We start from the raw sequence: 23,167 nt of genomic DNA, 5'->3' as shown, positions 1-23,167 counted from the left end.
TGATATTGTCCTGTGTGACACGGCTCGCAGGCCGGTAACTAAAACAACAAGACAAGGGCTAGGGAAACAGTTACAACGGTGGGCCCTGCGATAGGGACAGGGGACGTGGAGACCTCCTGCTCTCCCCTGAGTCAGTGTCCCTAACGCTCCTAACGTTCCCTATGCCGGTTCCGCACCGGGCGCCGATCACGAACCTGTCGCCCTAGCACACCCTACACCTGTCCCTTGCTAGGGAGCTGGGTGGCGCAGGCACTGGCCCCACCGCTGCACTAATACACACTAAGGAAAAACACAAACAGGGAAACACCACTTAGCTTTACTCTGTTGCACTTGCTCCTGGCAACAGAGTCCACCACCAGCATGCAGTTCTCCTCCTGAATCGCTGCCACCAAGCTCTGTCAGAGCTAAGGAAATCCCCTATGACTCCTTTCACACCTAACATACATAGTAACATACATAGTTTTGAAGGCTGAAGGAAGACCTTATGTCCATCTAGTTCAGCCTATTTTTAGTGCAGTTCTGCATTGTTGATCCTGGGGAAGGCAAAAAACCCACAGAGTAGAAGCCAATTTTCTTCATAGGGAAAAAAATTCCTTCCCCTAAGCTGGGACAACCATCTACCTATAATATTCTGTTATTCGTAACCTTATATACTGTTACTCACAAGAAAAGCATCCATTCCTTTCTTAAATTCATTCAGTGAGTTGGCCATCACCACTTCCTCAGGAAGAGAATTCCAGAGCCTCACTGCTCTTACCGTGAAGAACCCTCTTCTATGCTGGTGCAGAAATTGTCTTTCCTCCAAACGAAGACAATGCCCCCTTGTTCTTGTCAGTCCTTGGTACAAACAGTTCATTGGAGAGATCTCTGTATTTCCCTCTGATATACTTGTACATATATATTAAGTCTCCCCTAAGTCTTCTCTTTTCTAGAGTAAATAGACCTAATTTTGATAACCTTTCTGGGTATTGTAGTGAAACAACTCCATTTATCATTTTAGTAGCCTGCCTTTGAACCCTTTCAAGTTCAGTAATGTCTTTCTTGAGCACCTGCATTATAATAATGTGCACTTAACTAAAGAAACAAGTGCAATGACGCTCACCACCACGGGGGGAAACTTAGAACAAACGACACAACAGTGCAATAATCCTAATGGCCACCGGGGGCAAAAACCAAACCTTGCACAGCTTAGGAAAAAAAAGTTATCTCTGCTTTATATCAGTCCTGATCCAGCATGGATCATGACATAAAGAAGAAAATACCCAAAAGAAACCATGAAGAAGAAAATACTGGTTTGGGTCCTTGGTTTCTTTTGGGTATTTTCTTCTGTGGCTGAGATGGAGTAAGTTTCATATTTTAATCCCTTTTATTTCTAACTGTCTGTACATATTGTATTTTGTCACCTTTGGTAATATCTCTTGTATTTTTGTAATCAATGACTATATTTTCTGGAGTAAAGTTATAAATTTACTAGTTTCGTTCTTTTTGCTCTATGATCGTGTTGGAATAATGCATATTGATCTGTATGTATTTTAACAACTACTACTGTACTGTTTGATATATTGTGCATATTGTGAGATTGTTAACAAAGTTCAGTGACAAAAAAAAAAAAAAGGAACAGACAGGATGCCCCCTCCTTCTCTTCCCTTCTTGTTGTTGTAATGCTCCCATGTTGCAAGCCACAGCAGATACCAGACTGATCACATTTCATGCTGTAAGCTGTTCAACCTGGATATGAATAAATCTACATTCTGTATTGCTGACTCTGGATGTTACGCTGATTAATCCGCTGCTAACAGGTTATGGGCCCAGAGTCCTAGAGTCCCAGATCCCCAGAGCACAGAGAAAAGAAAAGAAAGGAAGACGGCAAAGATGGCCACCAGCAGCAGCAACTCCATGAAGTTTACAGTACCAAGTCTTACTAACCAGAATTATCAATCCTGGAAATTCAAAGTGAAAATGCTGCTAAGAGAAGGTACGTGGAAATACACACAGGAGCCTAAACCTGACCCAGTATCACAGGAGTGGATAGAGATGGATCAGAAAGCACAAAGTACCATATCACTCAGTATAGATGATGATCAGATTGTGCATGTGTGTAAAAGTGAAACTGCAAGAGAAATGTGGGAGCAGCTGCAAAGGGTGCATGAGAGGATAAATTTAAGCAATAAACTTTATCTCATGAGAAAATTGTACCAGTCTAAACTACAGAATGGCCAGGATATGCAGGACTACATAACAAGCATTCTAGAGATTGCAGAACGCCTGAGAGACATTGGGGAAGATTTGAAGGACTTTCATGTAGCCGCATTACTGCTTAGTGGTCTTCCAGAAAACTATGACACGCTTGTAACCGCACTAGATGCACGCCCAGATGATGAGCTTACATTGGAGTATGTCAGAGGGAAGCTCATAGATGAATATAAGCGGAAAGCGGAAGGTGTAAACAGCAGGACATGCGATGCAGAATCTGCTTTACAGACACAAAATCTAAATGATAACAGAAAGCACCTAAAAGAAACACGTGAATGTTTTGTTTGCAAGAAATCAGGACATTTGAAAGCCGACTGCAGAGTCTGGAAAGCTAGAATGAATCAGCTGAAAAAGCAAAGCAGTCTTCAAATGGTTAAAAGTGCTGTGGCTGCAGAAAATGATTCTGTGAATACTGAAACTGCATTTACTGTCAGTGTAAATACATCAAAGCATGCATGGTGTATAGACTCTGGAGCAACTAGACACATGACTAATAACAGGGACTTCTTTTCCAAGCTTAACCAAAGTAAGTCAGAGAAAGTGATTATGGCTAATGGTCAGTACATGACTTCACAAGGTATAGGAGATGGTTATATTGATTGTCAAATCTCACCAACACAAAGCAAGAAGATCACAGTAAAAGATGTGCTCTATGTGCCTAGTCTTGAGAGTAATTTACTATCTGTGAAGAAACTCACAAAACAAGGAAATGAAGTTACATTTAAGCATGATAGCTGCATCATCTCAAAAGAGGGCCACACACTAGCAGAAGGAAAAATCGCAAATGAACTTTACCAGCTTAAATGCAAAGAGTGTGTGTACACTGCTCAGGAAGAAAGGCACAATAACTGCATTCATGTATGGCATAGGCGCCTAGCACACAGAGACCCAGAAGCAATAAGGAAGTTAGTTCAAAAGCAACTAGCTGAGGACATTACAATTGATCTATGTAACCAGATATTGAAATGTACTAGCTGCATCAAAGGGAAAATGTCTAGAAAAGCTTTTCCTAAGAGAAGTACTACAAGAACAGACACTAGATTTAATACATACAGATGTCTGTGGTCCAATGAGCACTCAGACTCCTGGAAGAAGAGATATTTTCTCACATTTATTGATGATCATTCAAGATATACAGTTGTCCATCTGCTTCACAGCAAGAAAGAAGTTCCAGAGAAACTTGAAGTATATCTAGCTGAGGTATATAATAAATTTGGGAGAATGCCAAAGATTCTACATGCAGATAATGGGACTGAATACACAAGTAATGAGACACAGAGCATTTTAAAGAAAACTGGAATCCTATTTCAGACCACTGTACCGTACAATCCTGAGCAAAATGGTGTCGCGGAAAGAAGGAACCGAACACTCTGTGAAAGTGGAAGAAGTATGTTGTTTGATGCAAATCTGCCCACAGCATATTGGGGTGAAGCAATCATGACAGCTTGCTATCTTCAGAACAGACTACCAGGTAAAGCTACAGAGAAAACTCTGTTTGAGCAATGGAACAGCAGAATGCCAAAACTACATCATATAAGAATATTCAGAAGTAAAGCACTTCGGAAGTACATGTTCCCAAAGAAAGGCGAACTAAGTGGGAATCTCCCGCTAAGGAAGGGATCCTGGTAGGCTACAGTGAAACCCAGAAAGGTTATAGGATTCTACACCCAGAAACAAATAAGGTCACAATAAGTAGAGATGTAGTGATTGATGAGAACTTTGTGTCCCCCAAGTTTTGTGACATCACGCCAGTAGTCCAGCTGAAGTCACAATTACAAGACAATAACAAGGAGGATGTAGAGGTCTGGCTGTATTCTTCAACCACTGAAGGAACAACAGAAAAATCAGGTGAATCTGAAATCAGGAGATCGTCAAGATCAAACAGAGGCGTACCAGCTAAATGTCTATCCTACATAGTCAAGACACTACCTGAATCAGAGCAGCAGTCATGGGATGAAATGCAAGAACTACCTGTCCATGAAAGAACAAAGTGGATCAATGCTGCTAATGAGGAAATCAAATTGCTTCATCAACTTCAAACTTGGAAACTCACCAAGCTGCCACAGGGCAAAAAGGCAATCAAGTGCAAGTGGGTTTTCAAAACCAAATATGACTCTGAAGGTAAAGTCCACAGATTTAAAGCAAGGTTGGTGGCAAAAGGATATTCTCAAAAGTATGGCGAAGATTACGATGCTACGTTTGCTCCAGTCGCTAAACAGACCACGTTCAGAGCTTTGTTAGCTGTAGCTGCTGTACAAAAGATGAATATCAGACATTTGGATATAAAAACTGCCTTTTTAAATGGTGACATTGAGGAGGACTTATACATGACTCAACCTGAAGGTTATGTAAAAGGGGGTGAAGAAAATCTTGTTTGCAAACTACAAAAATCCCTTTATGGTCTTAAGCAATCAGCAAGAGCATGGAATACCAAGATGAATAAGGTCTTGTTGGAAGAAGGTTTTAAAAGAGGTCAAGCGGATCCATGCTTATACACAAAATATACAGATGGAAAGTGGATGTTTATTCTCTTATATGTGGATGATGTGATTGTAGTTCATCAGGAAGACGCAGAAATTGGAAAAATGGCTGAAATTCTGAACCAGCATTTTGAAACGAAAGACCTTGGAAATGTGACATATTATCTAGGAATCCAAATCCAGAGAGAGGAAGATGGAAGTTTTCTTCTAAACCAAAGTGCAAAAATTAATTCGATTCTGAATCAGTTTGGAATGTCAGAAACCAAAGGTATATCAACCCCAATGGAACCATCCTACCTGAAGCTGGAAGGAGAAGATGACCTGTTGCCAAACAATGAGAAATATCGTCAGGCAGTGGGGGCACTTCTATACATATCAACTATGACTCGACCAGATATCACAACAACAGTTGGAATCCTTTGCACATATGTGGAAAAACCACGCCAAAGAGACTGGAATGCTGTTAAGAGACTTCTCCGATATTTAAAGGAAATGCAAGATGTAAATTTAAAGCTGTCTGCAATGGGAGGTCTAGAACTCACCGGCTATGTAGATGCAGATTGAGCTGGTGAATCGCATGATCGTAAATCCACAAGCGGATACTTGTTTAAAGTTGGAGAAAGTTTAATCTCCTGGTCTAGTAGGAAACAAGTGTCTGTTGCCTTGTCATCTACAGAAGCGGAGTATGTGTCCGCAGCCTATGCAAGCCAGGAGGTCTTTTGGCTAAGACAATTGATGGATGATCTTGGCACACCGTCAACTCAGCCGACGGTGATTTATGAGGACAACCAAGGATGCATTAAACTTGCATGCAGTGAAAAGATCAGTGCTGGAACCAAGCACATTGACGTCAGACATCATCATTTACGTGATTTGATAGATCGTGGCATAATTCAGTTCGTCTATTGTGAAACTGATAAGATGGCAGCTGACATTATGACAAAGCCATTGCCACGAGCCAGGTTCCAAGAATTGAGAACCACACTGGGACTAAGAGGATAAGTAGTTGTTGAGTGGGGGTGTTGGAATAATGCACATTGATCTGTATGTATTGCAACAACTACTACTGTACTGTTTGATATATTGTGCATATTGTGAGATTGTTAACAAAGTTCAGTGACAAAAAAAAAGGAACAGACAGGATACCCCCGCCTTCTCTTCCCTTCTTGTTGTTGTAATGCTCCCATGCTGCAAGCCACAGCAGATACCAGACTGATCACATTTCATGCTGTAAGCTGTTCAACCTGGATATGAATAAATCTACATTCTGTGTTGCTGACTCTGGATGTTACGCTGATTAATCCGCTGCTAACAGATCGAACCATTACGTTCTCCACGTAAAATCCCGGTACCTTGGTTGGTGCATGACACAATATAGGCTTTGGTATCAAACGAGGGACTCGTGGCAGCGTGGTGTCCTAGTGTTATTGGGGAACCCTGGCAGTGATGGATCGGAGGTTTATGTGTGTATTCCCTGCCTAGGACTGGTGACACATACCACCCCCACTGCAGAGTGCCCAATAGCCAATACGTAACAAGGCAGCCTTTCCGGAAAATACTTATCTTAGGTGCAGTTCCCTGACTGATCTGACGATAAGGGGGGCGCCAGAGAGCTGCAAGTTCCTAACTGGAACTGAGAGCAAAAAGTCAGGTTATCCTGACAGAGGGCATTCGGCCGAACTCTGTCACACTTTTTTAGATTGCCATGTTTGCTTTTGACAGCAGCAAATGGTTAAACTGCCAGGGTTGTTGTTGCAGCCACACCTGTGCCATGATTGCAGTGTTTATCTATGTTCTGGGGCCCAAAAGAGTTAATTTTGTTTAAAACAAATGTTTAATGTGTTAAAAAATAACAAAATGTGTCTTCTGCTTTTTTTTTCTTCTTACAAGAATTGTTGGTGCCAATTTTCTTTAGAAACATTTTCATATCTGCTTTTATTCTCGTGTTTATATAGGCAACCCTAAAGCCAGAAATAAACTCCATAAAACACTGTATATGGAGACTTTTTTTTACTTATTTCTCATGTCACGTGTAATGAATATCTCCTGCAGTATTGCTAATGCCGATTCCAGTGTCGGTAAATGAGACGAGAATTAGCGTTATGGAAGATGAGTCTATGAGAAACGTATCCAGCTGCCGACTCCGAGGAAGAAACTGCTTGTTGTCTGTGGCCTAAATATATAGGTTTTATTAGTAGGTGTAAAGAAGAAAACTAAATACTGTAAAATATTAAATCTCCTCATATGTTTCCCTGATTATCTCCAGTAATTGTATTATTACACAGGATGTTTATGATGTTACATCGGCTCATCTTCTTCTCATTCAGGTTCCTACAATATCAGATCCTCTCAGTGAAGATCTTCTATATAAGAGAATTTTCCTGATTTACCCATTAAAGATGGATATGGACAAGATGGCGGAGAGGATATTACACCTCACCCTAGAGATCCTCTTCCGGCTTACTGGAGAGGTGAGAGATTCTGATGTCACATTACATCATTTTTATCTATGGGAATAACAGATGGACAGAACTGGAGAGGTGAGGACTCTGGAAATGTCTGTAGTGAGATTTATTAATGTGTCTCTCCATAACCAGGATTACACAGTAGTGAAGAAGACCTCTAGTGAGCGCTGCCAGGATCCTGTGTCTGAGGGATGGAGAAGACCCCTGAGCCCAATCATGGAGCCTCCTCCTCACCCCCTGATACAAGAGGACTTCAATGACCAGAAGATCCTAGAACTCACCCTCAAGATGATTGAGCTGCTGACTGGAGAGGTGACACTGCTGGGACATTACTGTATACAGTAACGCTATGACGGGATCTTGGGATGACCGTATCATTGTATGTGTCAGGTTCCTATAAGGTGTCAGGATGTTGCCGTCTATTTCTCCATGGAGGAGTGGGAGTATTTAGAAGGACATAAAAATCTGTACAAGGACGTCATGATGGAGATTCCCCAGCCCCTCACATCACCAGGTAATAGACAGGACTAAATACACACTGCCTATAATTATCTGTATGTAAAGAATGAATTCAGTCCCTGTATGTGTTTCCTCCAGATCTATCCAGTAAGAGGACAACACCAGAGAGATGTCCAAGTCCTTTTCTTCCACAGGACTGTAAACAAGAAGATTTCAATGTTCCTCAGGATCATCAGGTAGATGGAGAGGTGTTATGAGATCTTCCCTATGATTTGTAGATGGCTGTGAAGGTCTTGTGCTCAGTCTTGGTTTATCCACCAGTATTATATGTTTTATACTTGTGTAATGAGAACGGTGGAGATGGCAGGATTAGAGCTGATCATGGATGAGACTTCTCCATCTGTCTGTGACTTTTACAATATTTGTTTCAGGGTGAAGATCTGACCCATATTAATACTACAGAGACATATGTGAGGGGTGATGAGTGGTGTAAAGAGGAGTTTCCTATATATGACTACCCAGGTGAGTAGTAGCCAGCGGCGTAACTACAAAGTTATGGGCCCCGGTGCGAACTTTCAAATGGGGCCCCCCTCATGCCAAAATACACGCGCGGCTCCTCTCCATACACCTCGTAAACGCGGGAATCCTCTACGTACACCTCGTACACGCGCGGCTCTGCTACATGTAAACCCCTACTGACCCCACACAGAAACTTTACCTCATCCAGCACCATGACAACCAGCACAGCAGAGTCCTGCAGACACGGAGGATCCTGATCATGTGACCCCTGACTCCTCCCCTCCTGTGACCTCATCACAAGTCCTGTGCGCATAGAAAAGAACAGCCTAGGTCATCATTGCAGGCTGTGGAGGGCTGCAGTGGGTGTATCTGGGAAGGCGAGGATGGGGTGGCGTGGCGGCTCAGTGCAGTGCAGGAAGAATAGACTCCCAGGCGGGACGCAGGAGGGTCAAAAACGGGACTGTCTCGCGAGAATCGGAACGGTTGGGAGATACCATGGTCTGACCTGCCGGATTCCTGACTTCCCCGGGCCCAGTGACGACTGCTGCGACCGTGGTAATTACGCCCCTGGTAGTAACCACTAAATACCAAGAAGTCACAGATTCTTCTCAGTCACCGGCTGTGGCTGCTTTATCGGTGGTGTAGTCCAGCCGTATCACAATCTTGTGATCACCATTTTGTCTGTAGACCACAACATTATCATTCCCCCAAAACTGTTCAAATGATTTTGGGCATTGAAAGCCCTTTTCTATAGAACTGAAAACCAGGAAGATCCACATACCCCTGGGATTAGAAGATGCTGACCATTATCTACCCAGGTCTGAAAACTTCAAAGTAAAATGACATTGTACGTAGAATGTGCTGACAAGTTAGAAAATCACTTGAAGAAAAACATTATGATGGGCCTGTAAGAGAAAGTGGAGGGTAATGATGCTGTTGGCTTCCTAGATACCTGATATCTTATTGGATGAATCTACCTTCTCTCCCTTCTGTGCTGCTGAATGTGCTCATATGGTCCCTACAAGACCAGGTCCAGCCTTTCTGGCCAAACTTCACTTTTATGATTGACAACATTAAATGTGCAGGGAGGCCAAGTGTGAATTTCTGTACAATAACGACAGAGTTTCCCTTTATCCTGACTTTTCAATTTCATTTAATACTAATTCACTTTAAGGGGGGCTGTGATAAACTACATAAAAACTTACACCTGTGCCATGGTGTGTGTGTATATATAAAATGCAATATTCCTTTATTCACGCCTGCAGAAGATATGTTGGCATAGCTCGAGCCCTAGTTTCATGACTTTACCACACGTCATAAATTCTATTGTTTTTAATCCTAAGGAATTCAGATTACTACACAGACGCTCCTGAAATGGGGAGTCCTAATACTTTCTCTACTTTTCTGGTCAGAGGACATAGTAGCTCCAATGGTCCACCATGAAAAAGTGAAAGTCCACTTTAGTGTTGGAATTCTTCCCTCAAACATACGTTGTTGTTGGGATGTAACATTTTTTTTCATTCTGTATCCTTCTTACAGGTTCAGGATAATTAAATTGTGGTGGGATTGGAATGCCTCACTAATGTGAGTCTATAATTCCTTGTTAGTTTTAAAAAGAGTTCTCCATTGCCTCGTCCAAATGCCCAAGATTTAAATTTAAGACACCTCAGCTCTGCACTATTATATAATAGTTCTCTTTAAATGACTAATATTGCATTAAGAAATTAATTTGACAGAAAATATTGGCCTTTACGATAGTTTAGATTGCCAGGAACCACCGAGACACATACTCTAATTACTCCAGAGAGGTTTCACCACTAGTTACTCATTATTTACTAATGAAGACTATTGTTTGATCATTTCAGTAGATGTGTTATTGTCTATAGTCACAATTTTTGACTACAGTAGTTAGTGCTCAAAATAGGGATTGCCTTGTTCATCACCCTTTAACCCCTTTATGTGGATTTGGACGTATACAGAGACCCCTAGGCTTGACTTGGACCAAGGTGTTACCTGCTGTTCTGTGGTGTAATATGGCAAGAAGAATAATCCAGTACTTGAGTCAGAACCAGAAGGGCAGAGAAAATACAAAATCAGAAAACATAAGAGTGCTCAGAAAATGGGCCAGGATCACAACAGGAAACAAACACAATCCGGGAGCTGAGCACAGAGGTCTGTACCAGAGGAGAACAAGGCTGCATCTGGCATCTTCCAGCAATATGCTTCAGGCTGTAGTGCTTTCCACTTGGCTGAAACAGGGAGCAGATTACTTCAGCTGGACAGCACACACCCCCATACTACCAGACTAGATGGTACTACAGGTCCCGGAAACCCTATTCTTAGTGTCTGGACAGAGCCTATGCCTACCAAGGCTTCTGTTTCCAACGTCTCCTCCATTACTAGCACCACTTCAGAAATAATAAGTTGGCTCCTGGTGACACACACCATTTGTAGAAGTCTTAATATGACAAAATGGCAGAAAACCAGAGCAGTAGAAATCCCCATAAAGTGACTCCATTTTGGAAATAATAATCCTCAGCTAATTAATATATAGGAGTAGTAACTATTTTTATTCCACAGGCACTTTCCGGAAATTAGCACATAGTGGATGATGTGAAAATTGAAAATATACCATTTTATTACCCTACACATAGTGTCCAGATTGTGCTCCAGAGACACATACACACCATAAATTGAGTGGGTTCTTCGCACTATAGTAATGCCAAATCCCTGAATGCTAAATGTGGCTTTCGCACCCTGCAAGGCTCAGAAGTGAGGGGGAGCTTTGACTATTGGAAAGCGGATATTGCTTGACAGGTTTATGGAAGCCATGTTGGTATTCAAGAGCCTTTGAGCCACTAATAATGTAGAAACCTCAGTTTTTCCACTGATAGACGATTCACTTGACTGGGGACTTGTTTTTTGTGAGAGGAGTAGAGTTTTTTTGGTATTATTTTTGCCTGCATAACATTTTGGTGGCTTTTTATTCCATATTTGGGAGGCAGAATGAACAAACAGTTTAATACTGCGCTCTACTGGTTCATCCTATGAGGTTTTCTATTAGATTGTGAACTGTCATTGTCTTGGTGAATAATTCAATTTTTTTTTACATAACTTGCCATTTTTACGAACAGTTTAAGTAAAAATGTTCAAAAATATAAATTTTAAGTATATTTTATTCAAAAATAATATTTGTTTTTATTCTTGGCAGATGACTGTACCTGGCCGTCAGAGGGACAGCTGTCATCTTCATTTTTTAAATTAGATGATCTTGAAATTCCACAGGATACGATTGAAGTGAATGCCATTACTCCAGATATACCATCATTCCTTCACAGCAAAGATCTATCATTTGATCCATTGGAACAGTTCCTGTCTTCTGATTCATTACCGACTACTAAGGAAAATCAAAGTCACGAAATAAGCATTAAAAAACATATTCCTCCTAAAGCAAAGAAGCCATTTTCACTTTCAGAATATGGAAATAGTTTTCCTCTCGAAAAGTCTTTTCTTAAATATCAAAAAATTTGCACAGCAGAAAATAGGTTTTCTTGTTCTAAGTGTGGGAAATGTTTTAACCAGAAACCAGATCTTGTTAGTCACCGGAGAATTCACATAGGGGAGAAGACATTTTCATGTTCAGATTGTGGAAAATGTTTTACAGAGAAATCAAGTCTTATCAGACATCGGCGATCTCACACAGGAGAGAAGCCTTTTTCATGTTCAGAATGTGGGAAACGTTTTAACCAGAAATCAGATGTTGTTATACACAAAAGAACCCACACAGGGGAGAAGCCATTTTCTTGTTCAGAATGTGGGAAATGTTTTGTGAAGAATAAATCTCTTCTTAGTCACCAGAGAACCCACACAGGTGAGAAGCCATTTTCCTGTTTGGATTGTGGGAAATATTTTAGACAGAAATGCAATCTTGTTATACACCAAATAAGTCACACAGGGGAGAAGCCTTTTTCATGTTCAGAATGTGGGAAATGTTTTAAATGGAAAACGATTCTGGATAGCCACCAGAGGACCCACAGAGGAGAGAAGCCTTTTTCATGTTCAGAATGTGAAAAATGTTTTACAGACAAAAATAATCTTATTGTACACCGGAGAACTCATACAGGGGAGAAGCCTTTTTCATGTTCAGAATGTGGGAAACGTTTTAGCCAGAAATCAGATGCTGTTATACACCAAAGAATACACACAGGAGAGAAGCCATTTTTATGTTCTGAATGTGGGAAATGTTTTACAAAGAAATCACAACTTATCACACATCAGAGAACTCACACAGGGGAGAAGCCTTTTTCATGTTTAGAATGTGGAAAATGTTTTAAACAGAAATCACATCTTAATACACATCAGAGAATGCACACAGGGGAGAAGCCTTTTTCATGTTCAGATTGTGGGAAATGTTTTGTACAGAAAACACAGCTTATTACACATCAGAGAACTCACACAGTGGATAAGCCTTTTTCATGTTCAGAATGGAAAATGTTTTCCACCGAAAATACCCCTTTTTAGACAGAGACTTCACACAGGAGAGAAGCCATATTCTTGTTCATAATGTGGGAAATGTTTTGTAAATAAATCAACTCTTGTTACACACCAGAGAACTCTTAGAGTGTGTGCACACGCGGATTCTGCAGCGGATTTGGCCCTGCGGAACCGCAGCAGAATCTGCTGCGTTGTACAATACCATTAAAATGAATGGAAAATGGAAACCGCAATGCATATGCTGCGGAATTTTCCGCGCGGATTTGCTGCGGTTTCAAAACCGCAGAAAGAATTGACATGTCAATTCTTTCTGCGGATTATGCTGCGGTTTCCCATCTGCTCCATTGGAGAGATGAAAAACCGCAGGGCAAACCCGCAGGCTAATCAGCAGATAAACCGCAGGTCTTCTGTCCTGCGGATTTACCTGCGGATTTTACTAAATCCGCACGGACAAATCCGCAGAGCATTCCGCGGCGTGTTCACACACCCTTACATGAGAGAAACCTTTTTCATGTTAAGAATGGAAAATGTTTTGCACTGAAATCATACCTTGTTAGACAGCAGATACTTCACACAGTGGAGAAGCTGTATTCATGTTCAGAATGTGGGAAATGTTTTATACAGAAATCAAATCTTATCACACATCAAAAAATTAACAGCAAGGAGAAAGTTGTGTAGAATGTGAGATTTATTAACTCGAAATCGCATCTTGTTAGACACCAGAGCAGTCACACAGGGGAGAAGCATTTTTCATGTTCAGAATGTGGGAAATGTTTTATCCAGAAATCACATATTGATAGCTACCGGAGAACCCGTGGGGGAAAATGCCATAGCTACACCCAACTTGTCTCTGTACCGACTAGAAAGGCCTTAGCTGCACAGCTAATAATACCACCTCCAGCTTAACTCCCTAATAGCCCGTTGAAGGGTTTCTCGTACCTCCTGAAGAACCGGAGGGGAGGCCACAGCACACTGTCAACAAGGGGACAGGAAAGTGTGACGTAAGATGCGAAAGCCCTGGGTGAGAAACTAAAGCACATTCACATAGGGCAAAGAAGGAAAGTTAATGAGTGGTAGAAGGAAAAGCAAACGGACTCACTGCAAGAATACAACCTCATTTTACAAAGCAAGGTAAACCCCTTAGCTGAAGGGCTGGAACTCCTGAAGACACATCCAGCAAGAGAGATAGCTAGCAAGGAAGTGCAGTGAAACGAAGGTTGAACATATAAAATCCAGCCAAGAAAGTGATAGGACAAGTGGGAAAATGAGAAACTGTTGGAGAGGAGTAATCCAAGAAAGGAAAACAAAGACAATAGAAACCATAAGCATTTGGACAGGGAAGAAACGGCAACAGCTGAGCAGACAGAAGAACCGACCACCCAGCAACAGGTCACCTGATTGAATCTCCAAAAGGAGCTATGACAGTACTCCCTCTTCTACGGTAAGTCACCGGACCCTCAGAAACCATTACTGTCTGACGTCGCTGTTGGAATTCGCTGTTTGAATTCTCTCATATGGCGATTCATAATTACATAGATTGAAAAAAGACCTAGGTCCTTCAATTTCAACCTCTCACCAAATATCTATTTTTTTTTTAATCAATGCATTACCTATAACCCACAATGTTATGTGTTATGAGGAAATTATCCAGCCCTTTTTTAAAAGCTGTTATAATGTCTACCATTACTGCCTCTTGTGGTGTGGCATTCCACAGTCTGACGGGCTCTATCTGTAAAGAATCCTTTCCTATTTAGCATGTAGAATCACCTTTCTTCCACCCATAATGAATGCCACTAGTCCTTAGTATGGTCTTTGGAAAGAGTAAGTCGTGTGCCAGTCCTCTGTATTGACCACACATATTTATACATATAAATGAAATATCTTCTGAGATGTCTTTTTTTTTTTAAGCTAAAAATACCCAACTTTTTTCAACTTCTCATCATATTGTATGCCCTTCCCTTGTAATAATCTAGTTGCCTGCTTTTGAACTAACTCTATGTAACAACTCTACCCTCAGTGTGTCTTAAGGTACTGTCACACTTAGCGATGTACCAGCGATCACGACCAGCGATATGACGCAGTCAGGATGGCTGGTACATCGATAAGTGGTTGCTAGTGAGCTGCCACACAGGCAGATCTCACCAGCGACATTGCTGGGGACAGGGGTCGCTACTTACCTGTCACACTAGGTGATCCTGCGTCTTCCCGCCCGGCTCCACGCTCGTCTCTCCACAGGAAGCTGACAACGAGAAACAGTCCTGGACGTTCTCGCGCAATCAGCGATAACCAGCGGGGGAGCGGGTCGTAGGTAAGTATCAGACACAGCGACGTCGCTAGCAATATCGCTATAACGTCACAAGTTATAGCGATATTGCTAGCGATATCGCTTAGTGTGACAGTACCTTTAGGATGCAGTGATTGATTGCTCAGTCGTCCAGTCTACTGCAAGGGCATGCTGAGCTTTGTGCTTTGACAGCTTGACCATCCAATCTGAGACTGGGAAGTGCTGAGCTCTCTTCTGGTGCTTCCTGTTCTCTTAATTACTCACCTTCTTAACAGGACTGGCAGTCCCAGATAGTTGCCAGCCATAGCTTCAGCTGAGTGTGGTTTGTTTTCTCTGTGCCTAGTGCTTTGCTTGGTGATCAATCATTAACTGACCTTGATCTCATTCTGACCGTGACCTCATCTGATTGGCTAACCCCTTTGATCTGTGCCACTATCCTCCCAGTATTTTGACCTCGGACCGTTATCTGACTACACCTTTGTCTCTTACCTCTATTTATGATGTGTCATCCTGGCTATTGACCTCGACCTCCTTGTTTATCCCGACTCACGGCTAGTCCATGAGATTGACTCAGCGTCACTTTAACTTCTTAACTTCTGAATAGCCTTTTTAAAATGTGGATCCAAAAGTTGTATCCCATACTATGGTCTTACAAGTTAATAGAGGGGTAAGAATACATTGGGATCACATCTTCTGGACCCTAACATCTTGTTTGCTTTTGCAGCTGCTGCTTTACATTGAGTACTACTGCTCCGTTTAATTGTAACCAGAGTACCCAAGTCCTTCTGTTCTGTAGTCCTGAGTATGCTTCCATTTTATGTATATGCAACAATAGGATTATTCTGTCCTAGGTACATTACATTTACCAATATTAAATCTCATTTGCCAAGTGTTTGCCCATTCAGACATCTTATAAAGATCATCTTGTAATATTATACTGTCCAGGTCAGTTATTAATAACCTACATAGTTTGGTGTCATCAACAAAGATTCTTACCACTAAGGAAGCTACATTGCTGTGGCGTAACGCATGGGGTCCGTGACTCTCTCACTCTTCTCACTTCATATCGAGGGTTGCATTCCTTGTGGTTCATATTATCATTACAGGCACCTCAGTGTATTTTACACTTAATTCACACTACACTGTTGCTTATCTGGGCCTTTGGGGGAACCCTTGTTTATTGTAGTTAAATATTTGCATGCACTTTTGCTATTGTCAGAGTCAGTCATTTTTTCGTTATTTTATTATGAAATGATGATTGCGCTTTGTTATAAAAGATATTCTCCTACCTTCTTGTCTGTTTTTGTTTTTATACTCATTCATGAGTGTGTTTTGGTATCAATAAAGCATCTTTCATTTTTTGGACATCTCCGCTTATATTGTTTTACTTTGGGTTATTGGTGCCTGATATTCACCTATCCTTCCTTTAATCATTGTCTGCAATGACTGACACTTTACTCTCAATCCCATCCACAAGGTCATTAATAAAGAGATTAAAAAGAGTCGGTCCTAGCACAGATCTCTGTGGTCCACATTGCTACCTGTACAGATCCCAGCAGTCCCCCACTGCTCCTAGTACAAATCCCTGTGGTCCCCTCTACTTCCGGTATAGATTCCTGTGGTCCCCATCGCCACCAGTACAGATCCCTGCGGCCCCCACTGCTCCTAGTACAAATCCCTGCGGTCCTCACTGCTTCCAGTACAGATCCCTGCGGTCCCCACTGCTCTCAGTACAGATCCCTGTGGTCCCTACTGCTCCCATTACCAGATCCCTGCTGTCCCCACGGCTCCAAGTACAGATCACGGCGGTCCCCATTGCTTCTAGTACAGATCCCTTTGGTCCCCACTGCTTCCAGTACAGATCTCTGCGGCCCCCACTGCTTCCAGTACAGATTTCTGTGGTCCCCACTACTTCCAGTACAGATCCCTGTGGTTCCCACTGCTTCCAGTACAGATCCCTGAGGTTCCCACTGCTTCCAGTACAGATCCCTGCGGTTCCCACTGCTTCCAGTACAGATCTCTGCGGCCCCCACTGCTTCCAGTACAGATTTCTGTGGTCCCCACTACTTCCAGTACAGATCCCTGTGGTTCCCACTGCTTTCAGTACAGATCCCTGCGGTTCCCACTGCTCCCAGTAAAGATCTCTGCGGTCCCCACTGCTGAGTATATGCCATTTAGAGAACGTACCATTGATGATGACTTTGTTTCCTGTCATTTACCTAATTCCTGACCCATCTGCATGTAGTTTCACCAGTCCTTGCTTCTGTAGCTTCAGTTTAAGGCTGTTATGTGGTACAGGATCAAATGCTTTTGCACAGTCCAGATAAATCTCATCATCCACTACACCCTACATACAGATCTGCTCTTACCTCCTCATAGAAACCCAACATGTTGGTTAGACATGGCTTATTCTCCCAGTACAGATCCCTGTGGTCTCTACTGCTCCCAGTACAGATCCCTTTGTTCTTCACTGCTCCCAGAAGAGTTCCCTGCGGTCTTCACTGCTTCCAGTACAGATCCCTGTGGTCCCTACTGCTTCCACTACAGTTCCCCGCTATTCCCACTGCTCCCAGTACAGATCCATGTGGTTCTTACCAGGGCTGTGGAGTCGGAGTCGTGGAGTCGGAGTCGGTGCTCATTTTGGTGGAGTCGGAGTCGGAGTTGGAGTCGGTATAAAATGGACCGACTCCGACTCCTAAAATATATAATAAATTGGGTACAGTAATTCAATGCAGGATGTGCTGAATATTTTTTCATAGGAGTTTGGGAAAGTTATGAAATGTCCTATAAATGGCTGTTCTATTCCTAATCTAAGGCTACATTCACACACAGCGTTTTTCCTGTGTTTTTTGAGGATACGTTTTTCAGCTGCAAAAGCTGATCATCTTTTTAAAAAACCGCATCACCTGAAAGGTTTTTGAGCTCATAGATAATGTTTTCAATAGCAAAAGCAGATTAGAAATCTGCTCTATCTATCCATTTATCCATATCTGTCTATCCATATCATATCTGTACCAAAAAGAATGAAAACCGGGTAGTACACCAATATATATTCTGTTCTATCTAAATATCTTGATTATTGGATCATAAAAATGATTAAATGTCTGAGGTTCACATTGTACTACAATAAATTTTTCACTTAAATATAAGCAATATGTGTGGGAGTCGGAGTCGGAGTCGTGGAGTCGGAGTCGGAGTCGGAGTTGGAGTCGGTGTAAGGGAAATTGAGGAGTCGGAGTCGGAGTTGGAGTCGCAGGTTTGGCTTACCGACTCCACAGCCCTGGTTCTTACTGCTCCCACTGCAGATTCCTGCGGTCCCCACTCCTTCCAGTACAAAATTCTCGCTCTACCCACTGCTTCCATCACAGATCCCTGCAGTCCCCACTGCTCCCAGGACAGATCCCTGTGGCCTTCACTGCTCCCAGTACAGATCCCTACGGTCCCCACTGCTCCCAGTACATATTCCTGCGGTCCACACTGCTCTCATTACAGATCCCTGTGGTCCCCACTACTCCCAGTACAGATTCCTGCAGTCCCTACTGCTCCCAGTACCAGATCCCTGTGGTCCCCACTGCTCCCAGTACAGATCCCTGCTGCCCCCACTGCTCCAAGTACAGATCACGGCGGTCCCCACTGCTTCTAGTACAGGTCCCTTTGGTCCCCACTGCTTCCAGTACAGATCTCTGCGGTTCCCACTGCTTTCAGTACAGATCCCTGCGGTCCCCAATGCTCCGAGTACAGATCTCTGCGGTCCCCACTGCTGAGTATATGCCATTTAGAGAATGTACCATTGATGATGACTTTGTTTCCTGTCATTTAGTTAATTCCTGACCCATCTGCATACAGTTTCACCAGTCCTTGCTTCTGTAGCTTCAGTATAAGGCTGTTATGTGGTACAGGATCAAATGCTTTTGCACAGTCCAGAAAAATCTCATCAGCCGCATTACCTACATCCAGATCTGCTCTTACCTCCTCATAGAAACCCAACATGTTGGTTAGACTTGGCTTATTCTCCCAATACAGATCCCTATGGTCACCACTACTCCCAGTACAGATCCCTGTGGTCTCCACTGCTCCCAGTACAGATCCCTTTGTTCTTCACTGCTCCCAGCAGAGTTCCCTGTGGTCCTCACTGCTTCCAGTACAGATCCCTGTGGTCCCTACTGCTTCCAATACAGTTCCCTGCTGTTCCCACTGCTCTCAGTACAAATCCCTGTGGTTCCCAGTGCAGATTCCTGAGGTCCCCACTCCTTCCAGTACAAAATTCTCGCTGTACCCACTGCTTCTATCACAGATCCTGGAGGTCACTGCTTCTATCACAGATCCTGAAGGTCACCACTGCTTCTAGTACAGATCCCTGCAGTCCCCACTGCTCCCAGTACAGATCCCTGCGGTCCCCACTGCTCCCAGTACAGATCCCAGCAGTCTCCACTGCTTCTAGTACAGATCCCTGCGGTCCCCACTGCTCCCAGTACAGATCCCAGCAGTCTCCACTGCTTCTAGTACAGATCCCTGCGGTCCCCACTGCTCCCAGTACAGATCCCTTCGTTCTTCACTGCTCCCAGCAGAGTTCCCTTCCGTCCTCACTGCTTCCAGTACAGTTCCCTGCTGCCCCCACTGCTTCTAGTGCAGATCCCTGCTGCCCCCACTGCTCCCAGTACAGATCCCTGCAGTCCCCACTGCTCCCAGTACAGATCCTAGTGGTCCCCACTGCACCTAGTACAAGCTTCTGCGGGTCCCACTGCTTCCGGTACAGGTCCCTACGGTTCCCACTGCTTCCGGTACAGATCCTGGGGGTCCCCACTGCTCCCAGTAAAGATCCCTGCGGTCCCCAATGCTCCCAGTACAGACCCCTGCGGTCCCCACTGCTGACTATATCCCATTTAGAGAACATACCATTTATGACAAGTCTTTGTTTCCTGTCATTTAGCCAATTCCTTACCCATCTGCATATAGTTTCCCCCAGTCCTTGTTTCTGTAGCTTCAGTATAAGGCTGTTATGTGGTACAGGATCAAATGCGTTTGCAAAGTCCAGATAAATATCATCAGCTAAATTTTCAACATACAGATCTGCTCTTACCTCCTCATAGAAACCCAACATGTTGGTTAGACTTGGCTTATTCTCCCAATACAGATCCCTATGGTCACCACTACTCCCAGTACAGATCCCTGTGGTCTCCACTGCTCCCAGTACAGATCCCTTTGTTCTTCACTGCTCCCAGCAGAGTTCCCTGTGGTCCTCAATGCTTCCAGTACAGATCCCTGTGGTCCCTACTGCTTCCAATACAGTTCCCTGCTGTTCCCACTGCTCTCAGTACAAATCCCTGTGGTTCCCAGTGCAGATTCCTGAGGTCCCCACTCCTTCCAGTACAAAATTCTCGCTGTACCCACTGCTTCTATCACAGATCCTGGAGGTCACCACTGCTTCTATCACAGATCCTGGAGGTCACCACTGCTTCTAGTACAGATCCCTGCAGTCCCCACTGCTCCCAGTACAGATCCCTGCGGTCCCCACTGCTCCCAGTACAGATCCCAGCAGTCTCCACTGCTTCTAGTACAGATCCCTGCGGTCCCCACTGCTCCCAGTACAGATCCCTTCGTTCTTCACTGCTCCCAGCAGAGTTCCCTTCCGTCCTCACTGCTTCCAGTACAGTTCCCTGCTGCCCCCACTGCTTCTAGTGCAGATCCCTGCTGCCCCCACTGCTCCCAGTACAGATCCCTGCAGTCCCCACTGCTCCCAGTACAGATCCTAGTGGTCCCCACTGCACCTAGTACAAGCTTCTGCGGGTCCCACTGCTTCCGGTACAGGTCCCTACGGTTCCCACTGCTTCCGGTACAGATCCTGGGGGTCCCCACTGCTCCCAGTAAAGATCCCTGCGGTCCCCAATGCTCCCAGTACAGACCCCTGCGGTCCCCACTGCTGACTATATCCCATTTAGAGAACATACCATTTATGACAAGTCTTTGTTTCCTGTCATTTAGCCAATTCCTTACCCATCTGCATATAGTTTCCCCCAGTCCTTGTTTCTGTAGCTTCAGTATAAGGCTGTTATGTGGTACAGGATCAAATGCGTTTGCAAAGTCCAGATAAATATCATCAGCTAAATTTTCAACATACAGATCTGCTCTTACCTCCTCATAGAAAGCCAACATGTTGTTTAGACATGGCTTATTCTCCCACTATAAATCCCTGTGGTTCCCATTACAGATCCCTGTGGTTCCCACTGCTTCCAGTACAGATCCCTGCAGTCCCCACTGCTCCCAGTACAGATCCCTTTGGTCACTGCTCCCAGAAGAGATTCTTGTGGTCTCCACTGCTTCCTGTGCAGATTCCTGCTGTCCCCACTGCTCCCAGTACCAATTCTGGTGGTAACCACTGCTTCTAGTACAGATCCTGGCGGTCATCACTGCTTTTAGTATAGATCCCTGTGATCCCCACTGCTCCCAGTACACATCCCTGCAGTCCCCACTGCTCTCAGTACAGATCCCGGCGGTCCCCACTGCTTCTAATACAGATCCCTCCAGTCCCCACTGCACCGAGTACAGGCTCCTGTGGTCCCCACTGCTTCCAGTACAGATCCCTGCGGTCCCCACTGCTCCCAGTACAGATCCCTTCATTCTTCACTGCTCCCAGTAGAGTTCCCTGCGGTCCTGTCTGCTTCCAGTACAGTTCCCTGCTGTCCCCACTGAACCCAGTGCAGATTCCTGCAGTCCCCACTGTTTCCAGTAGAGATTCTGGCGGCAACGACTGCTTCCAGCACAGATCCTGGCGGTCACCACTGCTTCTAGTACAGATTCTGGCGGTCAAAACTGCTTCTTGTACAGATCCCTGGAGTCCCCACTGCTCCCAGTACAGATCCTGGGGGTCCACACTGCTTCTAGTACAGATTCTGGGGGTCCCCACTGCTCCCAGTACAGGCTCCTGCGGTCCCCGCTGCTTTCAGTACAGATCCCTGTGGTTCCCATTGATTCCAGTACAGATCCCTGCGGTTCCACTGCACCCAGTACAGATCCCTGCGGTTCCACTGCACCCAGTACAGATCCCTGTGGTCCCCACTGCTCCCAGTACACATCCCTGTAGTCTCCACTGCTCCCAGTACAGATCCCTGTAGTCTCCACTGCTTCCATTACAGATCCCTGCGGTCTCACTGCTCCCAGTACAGATCCCTTCGGTTCCCTCTACTGTACTATATGCCATTTAGGGAACGTACCATTTTTGATGACTTTGTTTCCTCTCCAATTCCTTACCCACCTGCTTATAGTTTCACCAGTCCTTGCTTCTGTATCTTCAATATAAGGCTGTTATGTGGTACAGGATCAAATGCTTTTGCAAAGTCCAGATAAATCACATCAGCCACATTACCTACATACAGATATGCTCTTACCTCCTCATAGAAACCCAACATGTTGGTTAGACATGGCTTATTCTCCCAGTACAGATTCCTACGGTCCCCACTGCTCACCAGTATAGATCCCTGTGGTCCCTACTACTGCCAGTACAGATCCCTGCAGTCACCACTGCTCCCAGTACAGATCCCTCTGGTCTCCACTGCTTCTAGTACAGTTCCCTGCTGTCCCCACTGCTCCCAGTACAGATCCCTGTGGTCCTCACTGCTTCCAGTACAGGCTCCTGCGGTCCCCACTGCTGCCAGTACAGATCCCTGCGGTCTCCACTGCTTCTAGTACAGATCCCTTCGATCCCCACTAGACTCAGTACAGGCTCCAACGGGCCCAATTGCTGACTATATGCTATTTAGAGAACGTACCATTTATGACAACTCTTTGTTTCCTGTCTTTTATCCAATTCCTTACCCATCTGCATATAGTTTCCCCCAGTCCTTGCTTCTGTAGCTTCAGTATAAGGCTGTTATGTGGTACAGGATCAAATGCTTTTGCAAAGTCCAGATAAATCTCAGTTGAATTACCAACACACAGATCTGCTCTTACCTCCTCATAGAAAGCCAACATGTTGGTTAGACATGGCATATTCTCCCAGTACAGATCCCTGTGGTCCCCACTGCTCCCAGTACAGATCCCTGTGGTCCCCACTGCTCCCAGTACAGATCCCTTCAGTCTTTACTGCTTCCAGTACAGATTCCTGCGGTCCCTACTGCTTCCAGTACAGATTCTGGTGGTAACCACTGCTTCCAGTACAGATCCTAGCGGTCACCACTGCTTCTAGTACAGATCACTGCGGTCCCCACTGCTCCCGG

At 44.2% G+C, this 23,167-nt stretch overlaps 1 protein-coding gene across 2 annotated transcripts in view; it reads left to right on the top strand.

The window, feature by feature from the left end:
* The window catches only part of LOC141055842 (uncharacterized), a 60,426-nt gene extending 44,107 nt beyond the window's left edge, over positions 1-16,319 (top strand). For both annotated transcript variants that reach the window (XM_073552551.1, XM_073552550.1), the window contains exons 2-7: positions 7,061-7,204; positions 7,331-7,510; positions 7,589-7,712; positions 7,796-7,893; positions 8,089-8,179; positions 11,388-16,319. In XM_073552551.1, the coding sequence (XP_073408652.1) occupies positions 7,133-7,204; positions 7,331-7,510; positions 7,589-7,712; positions 7,796-7,893; positions 8,089-8,179; positions 11,388-12,697 (1,875 nt within the window). In that variant the 5' untranslated portion in view covers positions 7,061-7,132 and the 3' untranslated portion in view covers positions 12,698-16,319. The remainder of the gene's footprint in view (positions 1-7,060; positions 7,205-7,330; positions 7,511-7,588; positions 7,713-7,795; positions 7,894-8,088; positions 8,180-11,387) is intronic.
* The last annotated feature ends 6,848 nt before the right edge of the window (positions 16,320-23,167 follow it).

This window comes from Dendrobates tinctorius, unplaced genomic scaffold (assembly GCF_039654945.1).
Source record: "Dendrobates tinctorius isolate UK_male_01 unplaced genomic scaffold, ASM3965494v1 ptg000192l, whole genome shotgun sequence".
NCBI classification, from domain to species: Eukaryota; Metazoa; Chordata; class Amphibia; order Anura; family Dendrobatidae; genus Dendrobates; species Dendrobates tinctorius.
The sequence above is the reverse complement of the archived record's forward strand: the minus strand, read 5'-3'. Positions and strand labels throughout refer to the sequence as shown.